General features: G+C 43.4%; 1 protein-coding gene across 1 annotated transcript in view; it reads left to right on the top strand.

Annotated features, from left to right (window-relative positions):
* The window catches only part of LOC135806786 (leucine-rich repeat-containing protein 15-like), a 150,354-nt gene that overhangs the window by 22,665 nt on the left and 106,740 nt on the right, over positions 1-20,949 (top strand). The window contains exons 6-7 of the mRNA XM_065321000.1: positions 284-355; positions 14,788-14,859. Of these exons, the coding sequence (XP_065177072.1) occupies positions 284-355; positions 14,788-14,859 (144 nt within the window). The remainder of the gene's footprint in view (positions 1-283; positions 356-14,787; positions 14,860-20,949) is intronic.

Below are 20,949 nucleotides of genomic sequence, written 5' to 3' on the forward strand. Positions count from 1 at the left end.
TTCCTATCATCCTATAATTCTCCACGGATTTTGAAGTGGTTAGCGCTTTGCCCATTCACACATGAAATGGTGGGGTTGGTTCCTGGCTTGAGCAAGGATTATCTCTACCCCAAGAGGACAATCTTGGATGTGATATCTGACTTTCGTTGGGAAGGCAAAAACCATAAGGGAGAGGAGATGGACAAAGCCAGCTCATTGAAACAGGGGGTCTCTAACATCTCGTACCCCTAGGGTAAGATTTGCCAGCTCAAACTTTCCTGCGTTCATTTTCTTCTGTTCACAGATTCATATTTGAAAACCGAATCTTGAAAATAGCGAAACGAGCGTTTGCTGGCCTTTCAAACCTGTACAGTATGTAAGTGAACCCTGTGTGAATGTTCTTTATACCTATTTCAACACTAGACACCCTTAGCAAACAACGGTAACGCTATTTTTTACGGTACTCGTACCTTGATCACCCAAATAGCGTTGAAGCTGCAGCGTATAAACGTTATGGGGGCTGATTTATCGTTGTGACCAACGGTACGTGTTTTGGCCAAATATTGCATAGTCCGTACGCATTTCACCTTGTATAGCGTATATGGTGACAAAAATGGTTGTACCGCGCGAAATCAAAGCTATTCTCGTGGCAACAGCGTACTAAAAATAGCGTGCATCTTGCTAATGGTCGAACCCGAATCACGGTATTTTCCCCCTTACGATAATACCGTTACAACATAACGTTTTTTGCTAAGGGTGTCTACTGTCAACTAATGGATACCTATCTTAGGATCACAATTTCACCAGTTTAATTTGGTCTGAGTCTTTTGTCTTTTTTTTATCTCCATATAATTTGAACCACCCCGACCTGCATGGTTCACCTCTGCACACACTGCTGCGTGTGGGGTGTGCCACTGTGTACAGGCTTTTCTTGTATATCGTTTCCCATTGTCTTTTGTTCCTGAACTCTCCTTCCTGTCGCGATAAAGAACTTTATCACTCTTCTATATAGCCCTCAAACTATTTCGTTAGATCCTTGACTGGTCCTATATTACCCATATCACCGTAATATCGACCGCTTGTATCGACCACTCGGGCATTGTAATCTTTCGACTTTGGAGGGACTTAGGAATTTTCTCTCCACTTCGAAAGGAAAATTTGAAAGAAAGAAGACCAAGGAAGAGAACAAGCAGGATTCAAACCCACAACAGCGTGAATCTCAAGCAACCCCTTATATCGTTCGAAGAATCCGTGTTCGGTTAAAACACTAATGTTTTATGATCATCACTATAGCCGATGAAAAATGTATGCAATAAGATCATTTTGACAAAGAAATCGTATCATTATAGCCGATATATTACTATAGCCGATATATTACTATAGCCGATATATTACTATAGCCGATTATTACTATAGCCGATCCGATATGCATAGAAAGGGTGGTTTACGAAAATGAATTTGAGAACACGATCACTATAAGAGGTATATTACTATAGCCGACAACCCTATCGCCGATCCGCACTGGATAGAGAAATAGTCAATTTTTCGTTATTTAGAGCGTGCAAAAGTTCAGTAGAAAATGATCTAATGTCTTCACTTCGTTTCAAGTGAGCAAGGAGGGCATTCCACATAAGGGATGCTCTGGAGGAAAAGGAACTGTACCCTACCATGGATTTATACAAGCAAATTGACAAATTGTTTGTTGTAGTTCCACGAGTTGACCGTTTAGAGGTGGGCAAAGGGAAAAGACTGCATAAGCAGGATGTAGGCTGAACAATATGACAAATAAACGTAAATGTAAGAAATTGCTAAATGTATCGACATTCAAAGTGTTTTATTTGAAGAGAAGCAAGAAGGGGTGGAACAGCAGCATGGTATGAAGCCCCGCAGGTAACTCGTACAGCTCTATGGAACAAAATAAATAATCTCTCCCTGGACTGTGCTGATAGGTGAGATGCATATTAGGCAATTCACACAACAGGCACTTGCACGTTTTACAGGGAGTGACATACGAGAAAAGTGACTGTGTGGATTCACACAGCTGCACTCGACGACAGACACGTTTGCATTTTTGAATGCTTCACCGACCAGTAGCCATGGGTATTTCAAATTTTCAAAACACACGTACAATAATTATCGTGTTCTAAAGAGCCGCGTAAAAAATCAAGTCTTGTTTCGCGTTTTTTGGTGTAAATGTACTTGTGCCCGCCATGATTATCGTGAAAGTGGGCACCCAGCTCGCTTGCACTTTTCCGCCACTTTCAGCCACTTTTCTCGCTCACAGGTAAAATACCATAGCAACTTTCCGGTGCAAGTGGATTATCCTGTCGTGTGAATACCCTGTAAACAGGGAAACAATACTCAAAGTCGGGCTGAATCACACTCAGCAGGTACTGACGACGGGCAAATGCTGCCATTTGGCGGAAGGTGTGTCGCAATGCGCCTATCTTGCGTGACACCTTGCTGGTGAGGTGATCTACGTGTGGAACAAATGAGAGGTTGTTATCGATAAGGATACCAAGGCAGCGAATTACACTCACTTCCCTTAATTAAGGTAGTACCACCCAGCTGAACAAGAACTGGTCTGTGTACGTCAGGAGCATTCTTCGGCAAGATCCTCATGACCGCGGTTTTGTCAACATTAACGCTCATGCCCAGTGATCTTAGTTCATTGTGTAGCTTAGCGAGAACGGAGGACACGGCATTGGCGCATACTATTGGATCTCGTGAGGAAGCGTACAAAGTCTTGTCATCGGATGCGTCCCAATTCATTTTGTGACCAAGTGGACACAGACTCATTCCCAAGGCCATGGTGTTGCAAAGCTATCCGTGTGACTTCGACGACTTTTAGAGAAAAGCAGACGCCTGTGAAAGCTGATAGAAGACGGCATTCACTCCTAAATTCAAATAAATTGGCGATCTTGAAATGCTAAAATAATTCTCAAACAGAAATCGATCGATCGATCGATGTGCCGTGTATTCAACAACACGTGGCTTCAGTGCAATGACTTCCGCGTCACTCACACCGTTTCACGGTGTTGTGTGTGTGTGTTCACAACTTCACATGGCATGAGCCAGTCAAGTGTCAGTCAGTTCTGCAGAAAACGCAAGCTCCAGCAACAAGTCGTTTGACGCAGCCACCTTCTTTTTATTGTAGCAGCGTGATCACCAAAACAATGAAAAAATGAAGAAAAATATTTGACTAGAAGATTTGTTGGGATTTGAACTCCCAACTTCATGGTCAGCAGACAGCATTCATAACCACAAGGCCAAAAGGGAAGGGATAAATCGTAAGTTTTGATAACAAATCGATACTGGCTTCCAGGGCAAATTATAAACCATGGGAAAAGGCCAGAAACCTGGCCGAAATTCATACTCCTTAACGGTTGGTCCAATTGTTCCGAAACCTTCAAAGAACAATTTGCCGTGCCCTAACAAGCCATTTTATGTACTTTGTTGTCCAAATTTGCCTTATCTTCAAACTTTCTAAGACCCAAACCTGATTGCTAATCTTTTAGAAACAGACTGTAGTTGTCGAACGTCAGTACTGTCGGTCAGTTTTGCGCAATGTTATCGCATGAGCTGATTGTCAAGTAACTGGTGGTGTTAGTGGACGTTATAGCATAACTTGTAGTTCATTAGTCCTTTTTCTTTACTATAAATGAATTATCACATTTCATTCTAAGATCGTTCTGTTCCGATTGCAGCCGGTTTAATTCCTCCGATCAGAATCTGCTCGGTGACTTTATTTATTATTTTCTTTCTTTCTTTAGATTAGAAGCGGTGAGGCCTCCTGCAGTTTCATACAGAATTACAGATGGAGCGGATTCGCTCCCTTCTATTTACACTGCAACGTTCGAACACATTTTCGTAGTTAAAACAACGTTTCGGCATATAGCCCTCATCAGGTTTGCAATGATGTGCACTCTACAAAGGAGCAGCAAATATACTGTGCTGTGCTGTGTTTGCGCCAAATGTGTCAGCTACAAAGGTGGCGAAAGGGATTGGTGATATATTAATATCCAGATACGATATATTCACAGTAGTGCCCAGCCAGCATTAGTGTTTACTTGCGGCCGCAAGTTGCGGATTTCAACAGCTTCTCGCAGTTTTCTGCTTGCTCTGTCGCCTGCCCTTGCCAGGACTGACACAGCCGAGAACACACTATCCGCAGCAGCTATACTCTCGCCAGAATGTTTGTCGCGCACGTGGTCACCCCATGGCTTATCTAGAGTGCGACGGCGTGCCTCGCCATTGTGCTCCCGAATTCTTGTTTCCAAGGAGCGTTCCGTCTCCCCTACATACGTTCTTTCTTTATTACAGCATCTCAGAGCACAGTGAGAACACCGGCCAATACAAAGAGAGAGGGTGTTAGCCAACCACGGCAAGGCAGGGAGAAGGGGAGGAGAAGAAAAAGGAACCGGCATGGATAAGCAGTGATTACAACAAAATGAGAAACACAAAATCAAAGTCAAGGCGCAACAAGGCTCTTAAAAAGGCGGAGGGAAGAAAGGTCCTTAGCTTCTTGGGGAAGTGCAAGCCACGCAGAGTACGCAATGAAAAAGGGAGAGTGAAGTAGAAAGGAGGACTTAGGTTTCGGAAGGGAAAGGGAGTTTCTCGTGCTACGGGAAGAGAACCAGTTGAAACAGTGGAGGTGAGGTGGACACAGATTGAGTTTGAGAGAATGGATAAGGGTGACAAGATGTGAATTACGTCTCTTAGACAAAGGGGTAGTGTCAGCAAGGGCATAAAGGGTGGAAGATGGAAGCATGCGGGGTTTTCGGAGGAGGATTTTGAGAACTTTTTTTGTGGTGATTTTCGAGCTTGGCAGCACGGGTTGTGGAAATTCCAGCCCAAGCAGTATCTGCATAATCAAAAATGGGGCGTAGGTAAGCTGAGTAAAAGAGGAGTTTACAAGAGGGAGATGGTAACAGTGAGAAGAGAGGATTCCTAAAGATGAACTTGCTCGTTTACATATGTAATCGATGTGGGGTTCCCATGAAAGATTAGAGTCAATGAAAATGCCAAGATGCTTATGGCTGGAGACTATGTCTATTATTATTATTATTATTATTATTATTATTATTATTTCTCCTTTATTCACTTCTTTCGAAGGCGATAAGCCAGACCCACCGGGAAATATTTCTATGGGTGGGACAGCAAAAAGAAAGTGAAAAAAACAAACAAAAATAAATAAATAAATAAAACCTAAGAACCAAAGGGACAAGAAATAGTAGAAGGAAGAGGAAGAAATGAAAGAAACTCAATCCGAACTCCAACATCAAAACAATAATAAAGAATTTGCAGCGACAGGCAAAATACATCAACCAATGAAGAGAGTAACAAAGGAAATATCAGTCTTTATCAGTCGTTATTCAAGTCTCTTAGCTATTATTATTATTATTATTATTATTTTAGAATTGCGATCAACAGAACGAGCTGAACCGACATTTCACAAAGGCTTTTATTGTTTTCAAAAAAAAAACGCCGAAACATGAATTGATAGGGCCTGCTCGTTGTCCCGTCTTTTTGTGCTTACCATGGAAGGGCAAGAAGTCTGACAATGTGAGTCATGAAGTTCGTGCGATCATCAAACAAACCTACTATGCGGTACACTTCATACCCGTCTACACAACGATGCGTTCGTTCACGGTGTTGAAGGACGTCCTACCAACCCATCATTTAAGTCATGTAATCTACAACTTTGAATGCCGGAATTGTGCTAGCCGGTATGTTGGTAGGACTGTTCAGCACCTGAGCGAACGCATCAAGCAACACACTCCTTTACACATTATCCCACGTAGCGCACAACTGGAGCGTCCCACGCGGGGAAGACCCCGTAAACAACCACTACCTCCGCCAACACAGGACCTAGCGTCCCACTCGGCAAGTCCACCATTGGCTCCCGTGGCCATGACCAAGTCACTCCCTCCACCAGCGGAGGTGGATGTGGCTTCGGCGACGCCACGTGTGTTGCATGCAGACACGTTTGCATCAGCATCGCTTGCTGCATCACCGGCAGAGACGACAAAAATACCTACCTCAATATCAACGAGACCCAGAAGAACAACTGCTAATTACACCATGACCTATTTCAGTACGGAAGTACCGAGCCAACGTAATACACAACAGGAACGTGAGACGAGGGATGGGAGGAGACGGGACCTGATTGCTCCGAGGCAGGACGTCGTTGAGGAGGATTCGGCCAGTGAGTCCAGTGATTCCGGTGAGTGTGAGAGCGAGAATGATTGTGTGAGTAAGAGTGGGTGCGAGCGTGTGTTTTCTAGTAGGAAGTCATCAGTGTATAAGCATCTTGCATCTCGTCCTGATTGTTGCAAGGTGTATTCTGATTCTTCTTTTTCTGTTTTGTGCCGTGCTCGTCATGGTTATAAGTTGCAGTTGAGTGTGTTAGAAGCTGTTTGTCAACGTATTCATAAGCCTGATCTGTGTGTCCAGAAGGACAGCATTATTCGTTTGAAATTGTTTTAGGGGCAGCTTGTTCTGTCGGTTTGGCTCTGGTTGGCCATGGTGTCATATCTTGTGTCACAGTATACTAGTAGTCCTTACAAGTTCGTTAATTGCTTTCGCAGTTTTTCCTGTTATTACCTTAGTGCTAGGATTATCATTTTCATAGGTGTTGTTTCTTCTCACTCCATTTCTCTTTATTAGTATCTTTCTGGATTGTTTTTCATTAGTACAACGTAGCTTCCTGAGGAGTGTTGTGCGAAAACTAGTTCGAAGTACAAATTTTTGTTCATCATTTTTTTCCATATCACATTTTTTCTTTCTTCCACGTTCTTCACTGCCTTCGTATCCACTCGTTTTTTTGAAAACAATAAAAGCCTTTGTGAAATGTCGGTTCAGCTCGTTCTGTTGATCGCAATTCTAAAACTATTGTCGCCTCGACGCCTATTTACATTATTATTATTATTATTATTATTATTATTATTATTATTATTATTATTATTATTATTATTATTATTATTATTATTATTATTATTATTTGAAACTCGGATGTTGAGCCATAAATAAATGTGGAAGAGAAAAAGACATATGTATCATGTTACAGTGATGGATAGTTACTCTTAACTCGTATCCATATGTCTTTTTCTCTTCCACATTATTATTATTATTATTATTATTATTATTTTTTTACAAGAAGTCGGAGGCGGATAATACTTTAATAACGAAGGTACGTGTTAGGTCGTAAGTATCCACGCAAACACACATCCAGTCAAAATAATGCACTTGTCAAAGTATCCGAACGTTTTCGGTCCCTTCTCATCAAGGATTATACAGGGAATGGCTCAAGTTGGAAAGACTAAAACTTATATAGCGTAAAGATATGAGATAACAACACTCGTGACAAGGTGAAAAAAGTATCAAGTTCAGCACGACACAAAACTCGAAGGACATAATAATAGCGACAAGAACATAGTGAGCAAATTAAGTTACATTGTTAACACCTCGACGAGGAGTAACACCAAACAATTGTAGCGACAACACATTTTCTTTTTGTACGCAAAGTTCAGGATCTAACTTACGGATATACAAAGCTTCTAACACAGCCAGATGCAACGCACATCTACCACGTGACAATATTGAGAATACATTATCACTGTACAACTCACGACAATTGGTACGGGCTGACAGATGTTGCTTGATGGACGAAGTGCGATTCTTAGCTCCGTTAGGTGTAGTCTCCTCCAATGTCCCGTCATCTCGCCTTTTCGCGGCATCACCACTATCCGTCTCTTTGCTTTTCCGCGGCCTTCCACGTTTTCTGACACTAGCCGTTGTGTGCGCGATGCCCAGTGTCCTTTCAGCTACGTCTCCTCCATTGCGGATTTCTATTGATCTTCTTACTCCAACTTGTCCGGTGTTCGATATTGAGGTTCGTTTTCGCGGTCTACCACGTTTTCGAATATTGACTGTTGTTGTCACTTCAATAGAAATCCGCAATGGAGGAGACGTAGCTGAAAGGACACTGGGCATCGCGCACACAACGGCTAGTGTCAGAAAACGTGGAAGGCCGCGGAAAAGCAAAGAGACGGATAGTGGTGATGCCGCGAAAAGGCGAGATGACGGGACATTGGAGGAGACTACACCTAACGGAGCTAAGAATCGCACTTCGTCCATCAAGCAACATCTGTCAGCCCGTACCAATTGTCGTGAGTTGTACAGTGATAATGTATACTCAATATTGTCACGTGGTAGATGTGCGTTGCATCTGGCTGTGTTAGAAGCTTTGTATATCCGTAAGTTAGATCCTGAACTTTGCGTACAAAAAGAAAATGTGTTGTCGCTACAATTGTTTGGTGTTACTCCTCGTCGAGGTGTTAACAATGTAACTTAATTTGCTCACTATGTTCTTGTCGCTATTATTATGTCCTTCGAGTTTTGTGTCGTGCTGAACTTGATACTTTTTTCACCTTGTCACGAGTGTTGTTATCTCATATCTTTACGCTATATAAGTTTTAGTCTTTCCAACTTGAGCCATTCCCTGTATAATCCTTGATGAGAAGGGACCGAAAACGTTCGGATACTTTGACAAGTGCATTATTTTGACTGGATGTGTGTTTGCGTGGATACTTACGACCTAACACGTACCTTCGTTATTAAAGTATTATTATTATTATTATTATTATTATTATTATTATATGGTGCAAGCCTCTTTTACGGGCAAAAATTAACACAATGTATTAAAATGCAATACAACATACACTGGAGAAGAAATCAGGAAAATAAAATATGAGCTCAAAAATGGAACGAAAAATAGCAAATAGAATCAAAACTCACGATGGAATCAAACTCACGATGGAATCAAACTCATGATGGAAACTACAACCCAATGAGTTGGAAAACCAACCACAGAATTAGATATTGGGAATAGAGTCAGACACAACAACGACCGAAATCAGTACACCAAAAATCTGTCCTACAAAAAACAAAGGAACAAGGAAAACAAGAAAGACGAAGTACAAAGAATCCCCAAAAAAGAGGGGAGAACGGGATGAAAGAGGACCGGAGAGCGGCAAACCCCAGGAGGACTTAGCGTCACGTAGTGGCGGGAATGCGGGCCTCCACAGAAACAGCATCCACATCCGCCGCCAGACCAGGTGCACGGAATGCACGGCGACTCCCACGAACCATCAGGACGGAGTCGCGGACAAGGCTGAAAGCCAGGTCCGTCCGCAGCTTATTATTATTATTATTATTAAGTAAACAGTTTCCTCTGAGACAAAAATGCGATAATACTCATAAAAAGGACACACTTCAGGCTCATTACAAACATCTTGAAAGTTTTTTTTGAAAGAGAATCTTGAAAGAGAAGGCTTGAAAGTATACTTGTGAAGACAAAAACTTTCAAGATGTTTGTAATGAGCCTGAAGTGTGTCCTTTTTATGAGTATTATTATTATTATTATTATTATTATTATTATTATGAGTCTTTATTCCACTCCAAATTGAAAATAAAAATAAAAATTGGAGGTATTACACTAACTCACCGGACTTATCATAGCCAAAGGTAAGCAGCACGGAATAATATATGGAAAAAAGTAAGGTAGAGAGAGAGGAAGGGAGAAAGGCGCATGTACCATCACAGGTGTTGTCCCTGCCCTTTTTGGCACGTGTGTGCCCCTTTTGGCACGTGTGTGCCCCTTTTGGCACGTGCAGGTTGCGCATGCGTGCATGCTTATCGTGCGCATCCTGATTGTTTTGTGTGCCCTCTTCTTGAGACTCTCCTTGGAGTAAGACTAAAATAATCTGTTCTCTGAGTGTGGCGTCCGTGTGATATGAGATATCGAGAGTAATCGGAAGGGCTATCGTGCGAGGGAGTAAAAACCCCCGACGACAATTGGCGCCCAGCTAGTGGCATCGTTCCCCACGACCCTGAGATCGTTTTCGTTTTCGCCGTGGCTTCAAATCTTGCCTTCTCCACGCGTCCTCGCCATGGCTCCGCTTTGCTCCATCTTCTCAACCCTGTCCTCGGAGCTCCTACTCAGGTGAGCCTGCTTTGTCTGCCCTGCGTAATGTTTTGTACCTTGTACGTAGTTCTCCTGGTACTAGTCTTCGATTTGGGATTTTCAAATAATTGTTTCGCTTCGTGGCATTGAAGTCCCGGGTTGTTCTCTTGTGTACGAGTACCTCGTTCGAGCCTCGCTCCTGTTAGTACATGATTGTGGCCCACGTTGTGTGTGCGGTGTTTTGAACCAGTGTACATTGTCGCCCTCCGGCCTCTGGCTGTTCGAGTGGTCGTGTGCACTGTGTTTCACACCTTCTGACTTGAAACTGTTTGTTGTCCGTGCTGTCGTGCATGCTCATCGTGTTGCTTGGTACGTCATCATGGTAGTCAGCATGGGTAGCTTTGCTCGTGTTTGCTTACTCGCCCTGTGTTGTGCACTGGTGCACGTCGTTTCGGTGTCGTCGGACTGCTCCGATCCTGTGTCGTCCGATTTGTTTCAGTTTGGTAGATGTCCCCATCGATTTACTCGATGTGGTGGCACTCCGTCGTTTCCAGTTTCAAGTACAAGTGCTTTCTTTTTCGTTTTACTAGTATTCATGTTTTGTGTCGAGCGTTTTAGTGCTCCGCCTGGTTGTCCCGCTCATGTGGAATGGCTGACGCCCAGTGGTGTAACATGCTTCTGAGATTCTCGTTGACGGTCCGGGTGGCAATATTTCTGTGAGTGTGTTGTTTGGTATTTGTGTTTTGGCACGTGGGTCTCTTCATTTCACCTAGGGGGGCGTCCGATCATGGTGAGCCACGGTCTGCCTGGTGGGCTGGTGGGATCCAGCGCTTATTTGTATCGGTTCGCCTTGCGGGTGTTCGGTTTCCGTGTTTTGCTGGCTGGCCTTTGTGCGTCCCAGTAGGGTTCAGGACGGTGTTTTTTTTGTGTTTCGTGAGCGGTTGTGTTTCACGCGTGATATTCAGGTTCAATCCCTGTGGGTTTTTTCAGGTTAGAGACCTGTGGTTTTTTCAGGTTAGAGGCCTGTGGTTATTCAGGGTAGCGCCCTGTGGTTTTTCTATGTTAATTTTTGTTTGCGTATTGGTGACCGATTTGTTTGTGTGCTATCTGGTGTCCTCATGGATAGACTGCCCCTGTATCCGTAGGCGTGTTCAACGTTGCTGTTCTGCCATTCCTTCTTGTGGTTTTTCTTGTCTGAATTTTGGCTCCTAGTATTGCTGAGATGTTTGCGTCAGTCCTTGTTTCTTTCTTTCTGTGTGTGTATCTGTGAGTTTTCGTAGCCCCATCGGCTGCGTGATGGTTTTCCGGACAACTCCTGTGCTGTCAGATGACTGGTCACCCGGTTCAGCTGCCGCGGTCTTCGCCGTACCGTCCGTTTGCCTTGGCTTCGCACCAGGGCGAGGTGGTTGTTTTCCGGGGGCCCACGCCTGAAAGATGGCGGTTCCCTCTATGGGTGGGCCCAGTCTGTTTTCTTTCCACCCCTTTGCTTTGGCTTTTCCCCCGTTGTCCGGAGTTACTAATGTATCCTACTGTTTTGGCCCTGCGTATCTGCATGTGTATGTTGTTCACATTTGATTTCTTTTTCTCCTGTCTGTCTTCTCTTTTTGTTTTTCTTCTCTCCCATCCTCAGGAGAGGATGCATTTTTTTTCGTGTGGAAATATGTTGTCCCTGCCCTTTTTGGCACGTGTGTGCCCCTTTTGGCACGTGTGTGCCCCTTTTGGCACGTGCAGGTTGCGCATGCGTGCATGCTTATCGTGCGCATCCTGATTGTTTTGTGTGCCCTCTTCTTGAGACTCTCCTTGGAGTAAGACTAAAATAATCTGTTCTCTGAGTGTGGCGTCCGTGTGATATGAGATATCGAGAGTAATCGGAAGGGCTATCGTGCGAGGGAGTAAAAACCCCCGACGACACAGGCATTAAAGCTCAGAGGTATCATGGCAACAGGTATTGCAGAAAGGGGAGCATCAGAAGTTGGCGAAAAATTCAGGCCGGCAAAGCTCATCACTGGGCACAACCTCCAATGCGCACCCACAGAAAGATCAAATACGAATACCCACAGAAATACCACAGTGTTTCAATTACAAACTAAAACGAATACAATAACATACAGAGCATAAAAAGCCCACCAGGGACAGCGAAGAGCCCTATGCTGCACCCAAAACAGATCTTAGAATCTTAGAATTATTATTATTATTATTATTATTATTATTATTATTATTATTATTATTATTATTATTATTATTATTATTATTATTATTATTATTATTATTATTATTATTATTATTATTATTATTATTATTATTATTATTATTATTATTGTGGAAGAGAAAAGGACATATGGATACGAGTTAAGAGTAACTCTCCATCACTGTAACATGATACTATATACAGTCAGAAAGTGCAATAACTAGGCACAAAACTGACAGAGTACTTTTGTCAGTTTTGTGCCTAGTTATTGCACTTTCTGACTGTATATAGTATCATGTTACAGTGATGGAGAGTTACTCTTAACTCGTATCCATATGTCCTTTTCTCTTCCACATTTATTTATGGCTCAACATCCGAGTTTCAAATTATTATTATTATTATTATTATTATTGCTTGGATGACGACTACACCATAGCTCAGTGGTTAGAGCATCGCTGGCTGCAAGCGAGGGTCCCTGGTTCGAGTCCTGGTGGTGACAGTCAATTTTTTCTTTAGACTTTTCCCGTTTGTCTCTTTCCCTCAAGCCAGTTAATATTTTATGACTTGGGGCTCTCCGCGTGCTAGTTTGTACGTGAAGTGTGTGGGTTACAGTGAGGGCTGCGTCCCACCCGCCTGTGTGGATTCACAGGAAGTGTGAGTTACGAAGTCTGAAGAAAACGTTGAACGGTCTCTGCTTGGATGACGACTACACCATAGCTCAGTGGTTAGAGCATCGCTGGCTGCAAGCGAGGGTCCCTGGTTCGAGTCCTGGTGGTGACAGTCAATTTTTTCTTCAGACTTTTCCCGTTTGTCTCTTTCCCTCAAGCCAGTTAATATTTAAACAGTCGACGAGGAGACAATAGTCGTAAAATGGCAATAAATAAGATAAATTGTGCACTCATAACAACAGCAAAAATGAAGAAAGTCAAGTTCCATAACGTTTTCTTGTGACTGTCATCAGTGGAACGCCGTCACATAAAAATGTAATAACTAAAACACACACTTATATACATGTAGCTAATATGGTTTCAGGTAGAAATACAGCAGCTAACAAGTACAAAAAGCGAAGTTTGCACCTTTGCAATGTGTGAATATAGTGTATGTGAGAAAGGTAGTGGCAGATGAATGTGATACTGTGTGAATGAATGTAATGGTACGTGTGTATTACTTGAAGAGTGTGAGTGATACAACGTTAATATTATTATTATTATTATTATTATTATTATTATTATTATTTTTTTCACTAGTTTGAGGGAAAGAGATTATTATTATTATTAATATGGCAATAAGTAGGACGAGCTGAAGCGACATGTGGACTACTTTATTAACAATGTAAGCGATGGAGACGATGCAAGAAACAACCTAAAGGGTAAGGAAAAATACATGTAAGAAGAAAAAGGGCAATGGAAAAAAAAAGATGATTCGAACAAGTTTTCGTACAACACTCTTCAGGAATCACCGTTGTACTAAAGAACAAAATGAGAACAAAGGAAATAATATAGCAATCAAGGTAGGGTGACACGATACAATGACAGCACTAGAATATCGAGGTGCGATTTCTCACAAAAGTGTGCAGAAAACAAAGTGCTGTCATTGTATCGTGTCACCCTACCTTGATTGCTATATTATTTCCTTTGTTCTCATTTTGTTCTTTAGTACAACGGTGATTCCTTAAGAGTGTTGTACGAAAACTTGTTCGAATCATCTTTTTTTTTTCCATTGCCCTTTTTCTTCTTACATGTATTTTTCCTTACCCTTTAGGTTGTTTCTTGCATCGTCTCCATCGCTTACATTGTTAATAAAGTAGTCCACATGTCGCTTCAGCTCGTCCTACTTATTGCCATATTAAAATTATTGTCTCCTCGTCGAATTTTTAATTATTATTATTATTATTATTATTGCAAATAACGCTGAGTAATTACACGAATGCATAAAAACCAGCATTTGCTTCCGGGAAGGATTCACAAACATAAGACAAAAACACCATGGCTCAATGTAACTGCACATACGAAAAGCAGCTTCTATTGTCAAGTCTATAGGCTGGGGGAAAGTGGGATGGAGGAGGGGCGGAACATCGGGCGGAGAAGGAAAGAGCATGATTTTAGTTTTAGACAGATTGGGTGATAACCGCCAAGACGACATCCAGGAAATTACTCTTTGAATCCCGTTACCTAGGCTACTCATCAGGCCAGTAATGTTAGGAGATGCCCGTAGGAGGGTTGTGTCGTCTGCGAACAGTGATGTGCCCAGGGCCGCTGCGGGAAGATCATTGATCATTGACGTATAAAATAAAAAGAAGGGGGCCGAGGATGGAACCCTGGGGAACTCCGGATAGTACTGTTGTGTCGGCCGAGGACGTCCCATGTACCGTGACGTACTGCGTTCGCCCAGTTAGGTAAGATGTCAGCCATAGCAGGGGATTGCCGTCTACAGTAAATGATCCACGAAGCTTGGCCAAAAGACGGTATCGAAGGCCTTGGCAAGATCGAAAAAACAGATCCCGACTAGATCTCCATCATCCCGATGTCGTCACACTAATTGCACCAGGCGCGTCAGCTGGAGGGTGGACTTGTTTTAACTGTTACTTGCAACCTTTTAAATCTTCCATTTCGTCACCTTGTTTTTCTGGTTTCTGCTTTACTCCAACCTGCAGAAACTTGTCCAATAATAAAATCAGAGAGTTACCCAAAGATGTGTTTCACCATATGAAACATTTGCATTCTGTGTAAGTAACTGCCAACTTGTGAATTCGCGTTTTGCGAAACCGGGCAGTTTCCCTGGTGGCAACTGAATTATTCAGCTAGAAGTGCACAGGAGTAATATGCTGTTGATACTAGCAGAACAGTAATATCGTAGAGCTTTCTTTAAGTCAGCCAGTTTCTAAATAACTCGGATGTTGAGCCAATAGCAATAATAATTTAAAATAATAATAATAATAATTTGAAACTAGGACGGAGGCAGAAAATATTACAAAAATGTATTATTTACGCATGCATCTACGCAAGAGTCACCACCAGCCAATTAGGACATGTGTCAAAGTATTGAACGTTTTCGTTCAAATCTTGTCAAAATACTACAGGAAAGATGGAAATAAGCTAAAAGACTACAACTATAAAGAAAAGAAGTTCAGAGATACATCACTCCAATTATGTGTAGAAGCGACACGAAAGAATAGATGTGAAGAGTCAAGAAAACAGCATGCAAATCCAATAAGTGACAAAAACGTAGTGACAAGAAAAAGAGAGACAATATCAAGAGATCAAGGGATCTATTTTGCACCTTCACGACGAACAGTGCCAAACAACTGCAAAGACAACACATTCTCCTTCTGATAACAAAGCTCAGGGTCTAACTTACGTATGTACAAAGCTTCCAACACAGCAAGATGTAAAAATGACCTACCACACGACATAACAGAGAATACATCATCGGAATACCACTCACGACAACTAGCACCGCCTGACAGGTGACACTTGATTGCTGAGGTACCGTTTCTCTGACCCGACGACTTGGCCATTATCACCTCCGATCCTGCCGCTTGCGAGTCTCTCCCATTACGCCCTGCGTCCCTGCAATTCCGGTTGCCTCGATCGGCATCAGTGTGCTGCTCCACGTTCAGTCTGCCCTGCTTCCGTGGTCTACCTCGTTTCCTCACATTAACCGTTGTTGTCACTTCCAGTATTGGTTCTTTTGATCCCTCATCAATTCGTCTCCTCAATTGGCTTCTGGTGACTCGTCCGGGGCTGGATTGTTCAGATGTCAGTTTCAGTGGTTTCCGTATCGGTCTCTTCTTCTTGGTGACTGTTGTTGGGGTTTGCTCCAGCCCTGCGCCCGACGAAAAGGAGGAGGGGTCGGCAAGCGTATCCACAGCGGACTTGGACAAGTCCACCTCAGACACAGACTGCCTCTGGACACGTCGGCGGACGACCACGCCGAGGCCGAGAACCACGTGCAGCTACAGGGACAAGATTCAACGGTACATGTTGACGAATACGTGCGCCCAGGTGCTGAAAGGTTCTACCTACGTACCGATTTTCACAATTTCAGTACTGAAAGAAAGAAATTAAAGAACTTTTGCCCAGGGTAGGTAGAACGTCCTTCTTCACGCTGAACACATGGGTCGTCCCAAAGATGACATACGATTTGACACACGGATAAGAGGAACAAAGTAGGACGTTCTACCTACGGGTGGTTTACGAGTATGCGGGTAGCCTCAAACGTCAGCTCTGTCACTCAGCACAAAGTCCGCCCAGCTGTATTAAGGAGCCCAACATCAGAAAGACAAAGAGAAGAGGACGCCCAATGGGACCGTGTCTGACTTGTAAGTCGGGTGGAGTGAAAATATGTTTCAAGAAGAATGTGGTATACCGGCTGCAATGCAAGTTGTGCAGGGAAAAATACATCGGAGAGACGGGTCGCACACTGGAGACGAGACTGGAGGAACACAACGGTGAAGCTCGTAGGCGCACTGTGGATAAACCATGGGGTGACCACATGCGAGCTAAGCATGCAGGGATGCAGTGGATAAGCCTAGGTGTCGGGGACTTTTGTGCACACGCACATGTTGTCCAGGCGTCAGGGGCCCAGCCTCCCTGCCCATCCGACCCGCCACACACAACAACGAAACTGAACTAAGAGTTCTACATAATTTCTTGACAAGACGGAGACGGAGAGACAAGAAGACCGGACACGACGAGGTAAACTGATAACTGAAGAAAAAGACTAACATTATGGCAGCATATAAGCATGCGCACAAACAAAACATAACGCATGACAATGACGTAACCGTTACTTGGATCATGTACAAACTATACATGCAACCAAAACCAGTCAAATACGAGTAAAAGCAGAACGCGAAACAAACCAAAATAAACGAAAGGACCACAACAAAATGAGCCTTGAAAAGTCTTTCTACCGATACACAACAGGGACAGCATCTTCTCGGCAGTGTCTGTGGTTGCAAGCGCCTGTGACAGGGCAAGCCTCAAATTGCGAGAGGCAGAGGAGATCAGAAACGAAGGCCCAGAGATCAACACCAGTGCTGGATGGGCATTGCTTTAAAACAGTCACACACACTGCATGGCTATCTAGGTGACAGCATTTTCTGGAAAACACTGACATGGTCACATTCGTGTATTGCTTGCGGGAAACCTGGTCAGACATTTCTCAAGTTATCTGGTGACATCTGCGCTGTGCTAACTTATTAGTATTACCAACACCCAGCATATGAGTCAGTGAAAACTTGTGATCCCTCACTAGTTTTAGACATGTCATATTTCTAGCACTGAGGTAACATGTGTAGTCATAGAAATATTATCAACACCTAAGAACACCAAATTAGTGTATATAACTGCTCCTTGGCAGACTTCCACTTCATATTGCATCCTGATGATGGCAATTTGCCGAAGCGTTGAAAATGATTCTGTGAAATGAAATGAGTTGTGAATTTGCAGTGCCCAGGGAATGAGCATGTGTGCTCACCAATTCTCTTCGAGTTATGAAGCTGCAGGATGCCTCACCACTGCTTCGTTAATAATAATGTGGAAAGGAAAGGACATATGCCGATAAGATCAATTCTGGACAGTATGGAATATAATAGGATTGTTTTGAACCCTTATGATTCTGTAAAAGTCATGAACGAACGACCACACGGCACGAGGACAACTATGTACTCTTCAACAGTATATTTCACTTGATCCACTATTAACTAACACTAAAACAACCAGGTAGTTATGGCGCGAAAACGACAGCGTATATCATAAAAGCATACACACACAACATACAACTACAGCGCACACAACTAATCGCACGTAGCGCATGTAGCGTATACCACGCCGTAAACATCAGCGGTAAGGCGTGACGGCGGAGTCGAGATACAACTACATTGAAACGAACACAATGTCACAAGCGAGAAGGCCTTTCACTCTTGAGAACTTGTGGCTTCATAACAAAGATGTGATGACTATCAGCAGTACAATTATAAATACCATGCAGCAGTGTATTTTATGTATGTTGTGCTTGTGGACAACATGGGGGATAAGCTGTGAATGATGGAATGGGGACAGAACGTAACAGTGTGTCAAGAGCTAATGGAGTGAAGTAAGATCAAGATCTGAAAGAGATTTTTTGAAATGAACAAGGTTTGTTAGAGAGCGGGTAGCATCGGGTGGAGAGTACCATGTGGCGCTGACCAGAAATTGGATAGAACATCTCCAAGCAAGATTGGGTAGGAATGGAATGCGAAGAAAATTATGCAACTGCCCACAGGTGACTATAAATTATAGTCACCTGTATTATATTATGATCAGCCAGTGGTATCTGAAGCTGGGCAAGTAATACAATAATTATATTCTTGAAAAAAGAGCTTGCAGATCCGTGTATAGACCGGAAAACAAGTACAAGGGACTCGCTCGTGCTCCCCAAGTGTAACTCATCCACTCTTTTGCGCTCCCCTCTCTTTATGGCTTTTTTCTGTTTGACTCACTCTTCCCAGAGAAGTTAAGGATATGGTCTCACCCTGCCTGCTCAAGATCCTTGCCGCCCCTTGTTTACTACGACATAAGTAGCTCATTATCCACATGTCATTGGCGTCTCTGTTGCTTTTCAATGCTTTTATTTGAAATTTTCTTTCTTTACTGAGTTTGAAATCTTTTGTTCCCATGATGGCCTGTGGCCAATAAGAGAAAAATAATTACAGGCACGGGGATCAGATACAGAGAGATCAAAGTTTAGCTGCTTGCTGAGGCAGTAGCGATGGCAATACAAATTGGGAGTTTATCACGTAGGCTGGGCGCAATGGAGCTTTAGATGTGCTGAGCAATGTGAGCAAGTACATACAGAAGAGATGACAAGTGCTAGGATGTTTGCTTTGAAATCTCGTCTGGGGTTGATTTGCCGGAGGCTGAGTGGAATGCTATTAAAGAGATCAAGAGAAGCACAGATGGTGGAGTCTCTTAGCCGGTTTGTACGTGTTGTGGGTAGCTCAAAGGTTCGGGGAACCTGAGCGTGCGAATGGGTTGTATTCGGGGTAGGTGAATTGCAAGAAGGTGTGGTGGTGCATATCTATGATGCAGGCTATGTGCAAGAAGGATATGGGAGAGGGTACAGCGGCTGCTGAGTGATGGCCATTTGAGTCGGTGCAGCAGCACGGAGTGGGTTCTGTGTTCAAAGAGGGGGAGATGCAAACAGAGGCGAGCGGCGCGCCGTTGGATGCGCTCAAGCCGGTCGTTCAGGGTTGCGGGGAGGGGTGAGAGGACAGTGCAAGCATACTCAAGAATAGGGCGGATGTAGGTTAGATAGATGGAGGAGAGAGCAGAAGTGTTTAAGGAATTGCGTAGTCGCAGGAGAAGGAACATCTACCTGGTCGCTTTAGTGATGATGTAGTCAACATGCGAGTTCCAGCATAGATTCTGCTGTATGGGAAGGCCAAGGTGGCGATGCCTTGAGGCCACAGTGAGGTTGATATCGTTGAGTGTGACTCAGGTTGATGGTGGTCTGGGAGGTGGCCGTGTCGCGAACGTCGCGATGAAATACATGTACATGAATTCGGAATAACCAATTTATATTTGCATTACATGACGATGATTTTGTACTCTCTTGCTTGCTTACGTTGTGGCTGATTCCACGCTTGGGTTAGCCGAAGTCTAGTTCCCCATCGTCCTTTCTAGTGATTAATTTCATTCTACTTCGAAGTAGCTTCAAAGCAATCCTTCGTTTCTCTATTCTTTGCATTTTGTTCACAAACAAATTCTTCGTTATGTTTTCGTCCCGTGAGTATTTTCGCGCTCTTGATTTGTTTTGCTCACGCGTGACTTTCCTTTCCTTTCCTTTTGTTATGCATGACCATGATGACGTATTTGTATGACGTTTATGTGTACGTGACCACGTGACTGCGTGTTCACTAACTCCATGACTGTACAGACAGACAGTAGGCTAGTGCATTTAGCGATTCGCTCTCCTTGCTGTTCACTTCTTCTCCATTTCTGTTTGTCGCTGCACTAGTTCCTTTTGTTACCATGCCACGTAAATGAAGGTCGTGGTCGCCATTTTTATGCATGTTCTTTGTGCGCAGCTGCCTGTGGATGCAGCTGCCCTTTTTCCGTTGAAATTTGATCTTGTTTGAGAAAGAAACAAAGAAACAAACTTTCCAAATCAAGAAACGTAAATGTCTTTCATGTCCGTTGAGTCGGGATCCTTATGATGTCGCGAGTCACGACATGAAAATTTGGTGCTGAAACCCCGTTTAATCAACCATGGCCTCGACGGAAGGAGGAACGTCAGGGTCCGGACAAGCAGAGTCAGGCTCCAACAGTGATACGTCGAAAATGGATACGGTCACCCTACCGGTGCAACTGACTTCTGTAAGCAGCTCAATTCAATGCCTGGTGCGAGATCTGCAACAGGAGGAGCACGATGCTGACCGGTTTATTGCCGGGCACGTACCCCCGAATGACGTTGAAGACTTCTTGGTAAGCTTTGAAAGCATTGTCGAACGATTAGAAATCAAATTGAATCAATTTTCGAATGGTGTTGCTCAAATGCCCGTATCCACCAAGGGACAACGTGCCCAAGTTGAATCACTGAAACTGGAAATCAATGGAATGACAGTCTTGGTAGAATCAGCGGTCTCAAAAATCAGAAAATTAAAACAAGTGGCAATCAGACACAATAAACAAATGGCGATGGTCCAAGCCCCATTGCCAGCGGAGGATCCGCATGGTATTCAAAACCTTGTCAATGTGCAAAACAAAACAACACAATCTCTATTGGATGCCATCCATACACTCACCGGGCGTTCCGAATCACAGTCCACGCA

Source organism: Sycon ciliatum, chromosome 1 (assembly GCF_964019385.1).
Source record: "Sycon ciliatum chromosome 1, ocSycCili1.1, whole genome shotgun sequence".
Taxonomy (NCBI): domain Eukaryota; kingdom Metazoa; phylum Porifera; class Calcarea; order Leucosolenida; family Sycettidae; genus Sycon; species Sycon ciliatum.